At 43.4% G+C, this 7,161-nt stretch overlaps 1 protein-coding gene across 1 annotated transcript; it reads right to left on the bottom strand.

Annotated features, from left to right (window-relative positions):
• Positions 1–2,563: 2,563 nt before the first annotated feature.
• Positions 2,564–6,376, bottom strand: LOC116265965 (pentatricopeptide repeat-containing protein At1g09190-like). The gene is made up of 2 exons (XM_031647024.2): positions 6,027–6,376; positions 2,564–5,397 (listed from the first exon to the last, which is right to left on the bottom strand). The coding sequence occupies exon 2, from the start codon at positions 5,073–5,075 to the stop codon at positions 3,111–3,113; it is 1,965 nt and encodes a 654-aa protein (XP_031502884.1). The 5' UTR covers positions 5,076–5,397; positions 6,027–6,376; the 3' UTR covers positions 2,564–3,110.
• Between the last annotated feature and the right edge of the window lie 785 nt (positions 6,377–7,161).

Genomic DNA, 7,161 nt, shown 5'->3' with positions numbered 1-7,161 from the left:
GCCTTGGAGTACAAGGCAGAGAGAACAAACGTCGTAGACGATGCACTAAGTCGGAAGGCGGAGTTGGCAACTACTCGGACAGCATCATCCGAAGCACAACTTGAGAGTGCTCTTCTCGGGTGGATTCGAGAAGGCATGAAGCAAGACCTTGTGGCCAAGCACTTGGTCGAGACAACTGAAGCAGGGAAAACGCGACGATTCTGGTTGCGTGATGGACTTTTGATGGCAAAAGGAGAACGAGTTTTCGTACCTAGATGGGGCAACCTTCAGCAAGAATTGTTGAAGGAATGCCATGACTCGTTGTGGGCTGACCATCCTGGCCAGGAGCGGACGCTAGTGCTCCTCAAACGTGGTTACTACTGGCCACAGATGCGTGATGATGTTGAAGCATATGTGAAAACATGCTTGATTTGCTAGCAGGACAAAGGAACAAATCAGAAGCCTGCCGGTCTCTCGGAGTCTCTTCTTATTCCAGAACGTCCGTGGGAATGCCTCTCCATGGTTTTCATCATCAGCTTACCCAAAGTTGACGGCTTCAGCTTCATCCTTGTGGTTGTAGATAGATTCTCAAAATATGCCACTTTCATCCCAGCCTCTAAGGAATGTCTCGCGGAGAAGACGGTGGAGTTATTTGTGAAGCATATTGTCAAGCATTGGGGCGTGCCGAAAATCATTGTCAGTGATCGAGACGCTCGCTTCACAGGAAAATTTTGGCGCGAAATATTCTGTTTGCTGGGTTTGGATTTATTATTCTCAACGAGTTTCCACCCACAAACCGATGGCCAAACTGAACGGATCAACGGCTTGTTGAAACAATACATTTGGCACTATGTCACTGTAAATCAAAAGAATTGTGTGAAATTGTTGGATGTAGCTCAATTTTGCTACAATTTACAAAAGAGCGAGTCTTTTGGACATAGTCCGTTCGAGATAGCCACTGGAAAACAACCGTTGATGCCTCATACTCTTGCAACTCAAGAAAAGGGACGGCCTACTTTTGCCTACCAGTTCATTCGCGATTGGCAGGAATAGACAAAGATGGCCAAGGTGTTCCTCCACAATGCTGCGAAGAAAATGAAAAAGTTTACAGATCGGAATCGAAGGCCAATGGAATTCCGAGTTGGTGACCAAGTCCTCGTGAAGCTCTATCCTGATCGCACGGATATTTTTCGTGGTCGACACAAGTCGTTAATCCGTAAGTATGAGGGACCCTTCACAGTGCTGAAAAGAATCAAGAAGTTAGTCTACAAGCTAGACTTGCCGCCAGACTTTAAGGTGCATTCAGTGTTTCATGTCTGTAACCTGAAGTTCTTCTACTTTGATGAGGAAGACCCTGATAGAAGCATCCCAGAACGAGACCCGATCTTACAGCGAGCCCCGTCGACCAAGCGAGCGGCAGACCGTCAGATGGAGGAAATTCTTGGGCACAAAACAAACTATATAGGGAAGTCGAAGAAGTACCAAGTGAAGTGGATAGGCGAACAAAATCCAACCTGGGAGTATGCCTTCTGCATGAAGCAGCGCTACCCGCTGGAAGTCAAGACCTATCATGAAACTGCTGGCGCCGAGGACGACGCTTGATTTGAAGGGAGGAGCCTGTTCCTCTGTGTCCAAGAGTCTGTACAGTCCTTTGCTTTGTTTTGCAGTGTACTTCCTTTGTTTATATTGAGTCCTTTGCTTATGCTCGTTTGTTTGTAAGGGAGTACCCTCCCACCAGTCTAAGTATCATGTATTGGGATTCCTAGTTTTGGGTGGTCGGCTTGGGAATCCTGTAAGCGGCTTCGGCCATCCTATATAAGTAAAGTTGAGATAATTCTCCTTGCTTATTTTTCTCGTGATGTACAAATTGAATACATTGCGAGATTTTTTTATTCACAAAGCATTTTTTATACACTTATTTTCTAAAATTACCTTTGCGCCCCTTTCGGTGGTTTGAAGGTTTACGGCAATCAGGTTCTTACCGTGCCGCACGGGCTGAAGGAGTCAACTCGTGACAGCAACAGCCATTGTCTAAATCATGGCAAAATATCAATAACTACAAGGGTTGGGAGGTTTGGGTCTATCGGCCACGGCTTTTGACCGTGGCTAATACCTTCCCGCTCTTCCCTCCGAACAAAAGAAAAAAAAAAGGCTTCTCCTCTAACGTAAAAGATGTAAATAAATAACAAATATATAAACATAATGTAGGTCTGGGCACAGAAACATGCGTGTGTGCACACACATGCTTTTAATATAGGCCATGTCCAAACACTTGTCAAAGATCTTACTCCAATTTACTTTATGTTGTGTAGAAGCCCTTGTCACCGTCTTAGATCATCCTCTTAGAAAGAGGTGTACGTCTGCAACAAGAAACAATAGTGTTGTTGTCTGATGTACACATGAGGTTAACAACCTACCGCATGGAAAAAAAAAATCTTTATTCTCCCTCCTTCAGGGTCTTGGGTGTTAGGACTTGAGTGGGGTACGATACACCCGAAAGATACACCCGAAAGTGCTGCAATTACACCTTTTCTAGTCCAACGTAACCAGCTTTGCTACGCCTATTGAGACAAACAATAACGTGTTATTGTGTTATTGTAACCTGCTTTGTTTTATAATCGACCTTTTAACTCGCCTTTCCTTTTATCTTTTATTCTTGACATCGCCTTTCTCAGTTTTCTTTTTTTCCAAATAATTTGGATGCCGAGGAAACTACGGCCTCGCTGAGCCAAAAGATATTCTGGCTTGCCTGTTGGAACAGAACCCTAAAGATAGTACTCTTTCCATAAGGCCTGTGCTTGCTTAGACTTGTGACAGCCTGCTTCTTGCCAGAGAATATGCTGATGTGCCAGGCCTCCAACGCAAAATTCCAAAAATATGAGGCATAGCTTGAACTCGTAACAGATCTTTTTCATGTTTTTTAAGAAGTAAAAGAAACCAGTGACTGAAACCCAAATCGTCTTCTTTGTCGGGCAGTTGAAATTCAAATTGTATTGCATTTGATTAACTGAAGATCTTTGATTCAAAGTTCTGATGCTTGATGGGAGAACTTAAGGAACTTTACTCCTATCCTCAAAGAGCAAGATAAATGATTTCGTGATAGAGTAGAAGTTTTCATGTATTCACATTCTTCAAATTTCAGAATCCACATTTAAGATGCTGTATCCATATGTTTTTTTCAGTCCCTTATCATTCATAAGGTCTCTTATAGTTTTTACATCCACCCACCTATTTTCAGAAGCATACATATTTGAAAGAGCAATATATGTTGCACTATCATCCGGTGCAACGTCCAGCATAGTTGCACCAATAAATTTCCCAAGGTTAAAGCAGCTATGAGCATTACAAGCCCCCAGTAGGGCGCCCCACAATATGGCGTCCGGTTTAACTGGGATGTCTTTAACCAGTCGATATGCATTATCCACATAGCCTGCCCTTCCCAGGAGATCAACCATGCATGTAAAGTGGACAACCTTTGGCTCAACATTATACACTGATCTCATCCTCTCAAAATACCAAAATGCCTCCTTCACCATGCCTGCTCTACTGCACGCACTAAGAATGGCCACAAATGTCACTTCATCTGGCTTAACTAAGGAAGACTGCATCGCCTCAAAAAGATCAACAGCCATATTGCCATGGCCATGCATGGCAGCCCCAATCAACAAGGTGTTCCATGAAACAATGTTTCTCTCGGGCATGGAATCAAATAACAGTCTTGCCATCTTCACAAACCCAAACCTGGCATACATATCAATTAAAGCATTTCCAAGGCTGACATCCAAATGAACTCTGCTCCTATAGATGAATCCATGAACTTGCTTACCAGAAGTCAAATCACCTGATTTGACAATAGCTGAGATAAGGGTAACCAATGTCACCCGGTCAGGTTTCCAGTTGGACGATAGCATAACCCTAAACACATCCTTTGCTTGATGGTAACAGCCACAACGAGTGCATCCTGCAATCAAACTATTCCAAGTAGCGATATTTTTGTCGGGCATCTGATTGAACATGTAATAGGAAATACCCAATTCACCAAGTTCTGCATAACAAGAAATCATGACATTCCAAGTGACAATGCTCCTAGTACTCATACTGTTGAAAATGGCATGTGCAAAATCAATGGAATGACACTTAGCAAACATATCAATCAAGGTTGTCATTACAGATACATTGCCCTCTAGTGCGTGTTTCTGAATAACACCATGAACCCAATAGAGAATTTTGACACGTCCCAACTTCCCACATGCCGTAACCAGGGTGACAACGGCAACCCCATCTATATCTTGATTAGCAACCTTCATCTCATAGAAAGCACTTATAGCGATACCAGGTTGATTAGCTCTTGTCCAACACTCCATCATAGTGGTCCATGCGACCACATTTCTCTCAGGCATTTCATCAAACAACTTGTGAGCAGCAACGTAGTCACCAGAATCTGCATAGGCATGCATCAATGAAGTCCATGAAGCAACATCTCTTACGACCATGCTGTCAAAAACTTGCTTAGAAGTAATCACGTCACCAAATTCAGCATACATATGAATCAAACCATTCAGTACATATATATTCTGCTCGTATCCAAACTTAATCACATGGGCATGAAATTCTCTCCCTTCTTGGTGCAAAAGCAGATGGGCACACACTTTTATGACCAGAGGAAGTGTGTAACTATCAGGGCTAGCCCCTCTACTCAATAATTTCTTGTAGAACTCAAAAGCTACACACGGTGAAGAGCTGGACACACATTGCCTCATGATTGTGTTGCACATAAGCATATCAACACTAACAATTCGATCAAATATAGAAAGACCATGATCAAGACTATCAAGCCTGGTGCACAAGCTGAGGAATGAAGTTAAGTAGATACGGTCATTGATTAGACCGGTGACTATGGTTCGTCCATGGAGTTGCTTTAGTTGCTCGAAACTCTGGCAATGCTCCATAAGGTAGAGGAGCGACTGGTTGAGCGGACCGTCCGGTGTGGAGTTCGCGATGGGGTTGAGTGCTGGAATGGAAGAGGAGAAGAGGACCCGGGAATAATTCATAATGAAGCAACAGGATACTCTCGGTTGCAGGTGGAAGGCAAGCATCTCTCCTCACTGACGAAGGGGACAAAGAGCCACGGGGTGGAGTGGACAACAAGAGTCCGGCTATCTCAGCACCATGGAGCGGCAGTTTCGGAAGGCGACAAGCAGTAGCTGATGCAAAAGGCTGTAGCAGGGACATTAGACCACTGCCTCTGCGTTCTTCCGCTCCTCCTCTTTCTTCTTCCCTTTTTTCTTTACGATGGCAGCACCCAGCAGCCTTTCCTTCTCATGTTTTTTCCTCCGAGTTCTCTCCCTTTAAACCGTCACCCTCTCGTTCTTATTCTCCTACTCTTTCCGTCTCAGGCGTAAGGCTCCTCTCATTTCTCTGGACAGCAGAATAATAGGTTTTTACGGGGGACCAACCAGAGCCTTTCATTTTGGTATTTAAAATAACTTTTTTTACAATCTAATACCAATATTATTGACACGATAAATCGATCACTTGTTACACTTTAATAATGTCGTTGTAATAAAAAATGCGACTTACGTAGCATAATAAGAAAATGTACATTAAAAAAAAACAACTTAAATTAAAACATGTTCTATATCAAAATAGTTTTTATAAATATATTAAGATCTTTATATTTTATTTAAACTAAAGTTTTAAGAAAAAAATTAAAGCATTTGGTTTCTACTGCCGACTTTAAGTATCTGATTTTTATTAATAAAAACTAAATGGTGACATTGATTTTGTGTAGCTATTTAGAGACATCACACCTGAACCATTCCCCCCCCCCCCCCCCTTTCTCTCATTCTCTTTCACTCTCTTTCATGTCTCTTTGCATGTTATTGCCTGCAACTGGATTGCAATTACATGAGGGTAATGCTAAAGTTGATTTTCCATTTGCTTAAGACTTGAAAAATATATGTGGATAGCATAATTAGAAAATTTCGTTCCGTCTCTCATTCTCTCCGAGTAAGTCTCTCTACCCTGAGCAGAAAGAGGTGACTAACCTTCAGCCACTGAGGACGACATAGCCGAAGCTCGTTTTCTGGGATTGCCCACTGAAGAAGATCTAGTCTGTGGTCGAAGGAGGTGTGCGGCAATGACAAAATCATGTAGAAGGAAGAAAGCAGCCAATGTCGATGGCGACGATGGCAAGTCGATCGACGAGAAGGTCGTCCGGCGACTGTCAACATCTTTCTGTCTCAACTCTCTATGTTTCTCTCTTTGTAACCATCAGCCATGGCAGCGGAGGGTTTCAGAATTTTTATCAAACCCTAAGCCATGGAGGCCGAGAGTTTTGTTTTTAAGCAAAACCCGTGGCCCCCCTCTCTCCTCCCTCTCTCTTTCTAACCTTCATTTCTTCCACAACCCTCTGCCCAAACAGGAAAACAATCCTTTCAAATTATGGATATGTTATTTTTGGGCGCATTTTAATTTGACCTCTTCTCCTTCCTTCTCTGCGTTATTAATTTCTAAGGAAATGCAGCTTGGGAAACTCTTGGTGATTTTGCTTGGTAACATTTTTCATTGCATGCTCTCTTATACCACATTTGCTCATGCGGACCAAGACGTTCAAATCTCTCATTATCTCTCATTTTGTTCTGTTTTTTCTCCCTCTCTCTGTCTCTCTCTATGGTTTTGTGGTTTGGCAACAGAGCTCCCCTGTCTCGATGGCAGGAGTGGTCCTGCCAGTGCCAGGGCTTCCCCGAGGATCTAAGTCCGACATCCAGCCATGGAGGCCCCTGTCCTTCGCTTGGGAGATGCCTCTGTCATCTTCTTCAACACTTTCTCGTGCCCACACAGTGCTCATACTGTCACACATGCTTGCCCATGCGTGTTCAGTTTCTGTAGAAGCCTCTTCCTTAATGGAGAACGTGATTCAGGGCCCTCACCACCAGCCTTGGACGGGTTCTCCTATACATTTTCTCACTCTTCTCCTAAGCTTACGTGCTTCTAGTAGGTAAGCGTTAGCTCACATCTTGTTATGTTCTGCTTTTGATTTTTGAGTCCTGTTTGCATTATTTCCAGTCGATAGGGTTGTAGAGTGCTGTGTGCTCAAGTCTGACTTTGGAACCCAGTGGTCGACTCTCCGTGTTTCCGTGGGGGCTTTTTGTCCTTTTACCAGTCATACGGGAGGCTTTT

Source organism: Nymphaea colorata, chromosome 1 (genome assembly GCF_008831285.2).
Source record: "Nymphaea colorata isolate Beijing-Zhang1983 chromosome 1, ASM883128v2, whole genome shotgun sequence".
Taxonomy (NCBI): Eukaryota; Viridiplantae; Streptophyta; class Magnoliopsida; order Nymphaeales; family Nymphaeaceae; genus Nymphaea; species Nymphaea colorata.
The sequence above is the reverse complement of the archived record's forward strand: the minus strand, read 5'-3'. Positions and strand labels throughout refer to the sequence as shown.

Bases quoted from the DNA above. Each gene is read 5' to 3' on its own strand.
- LOC116265965 (XM_031647024.2), bottom strand. From the start codon at position 5,075: ATGCTTGCCTTCCACCTGCAACCGAGAGTATCCTGTTGCTTCATTATG.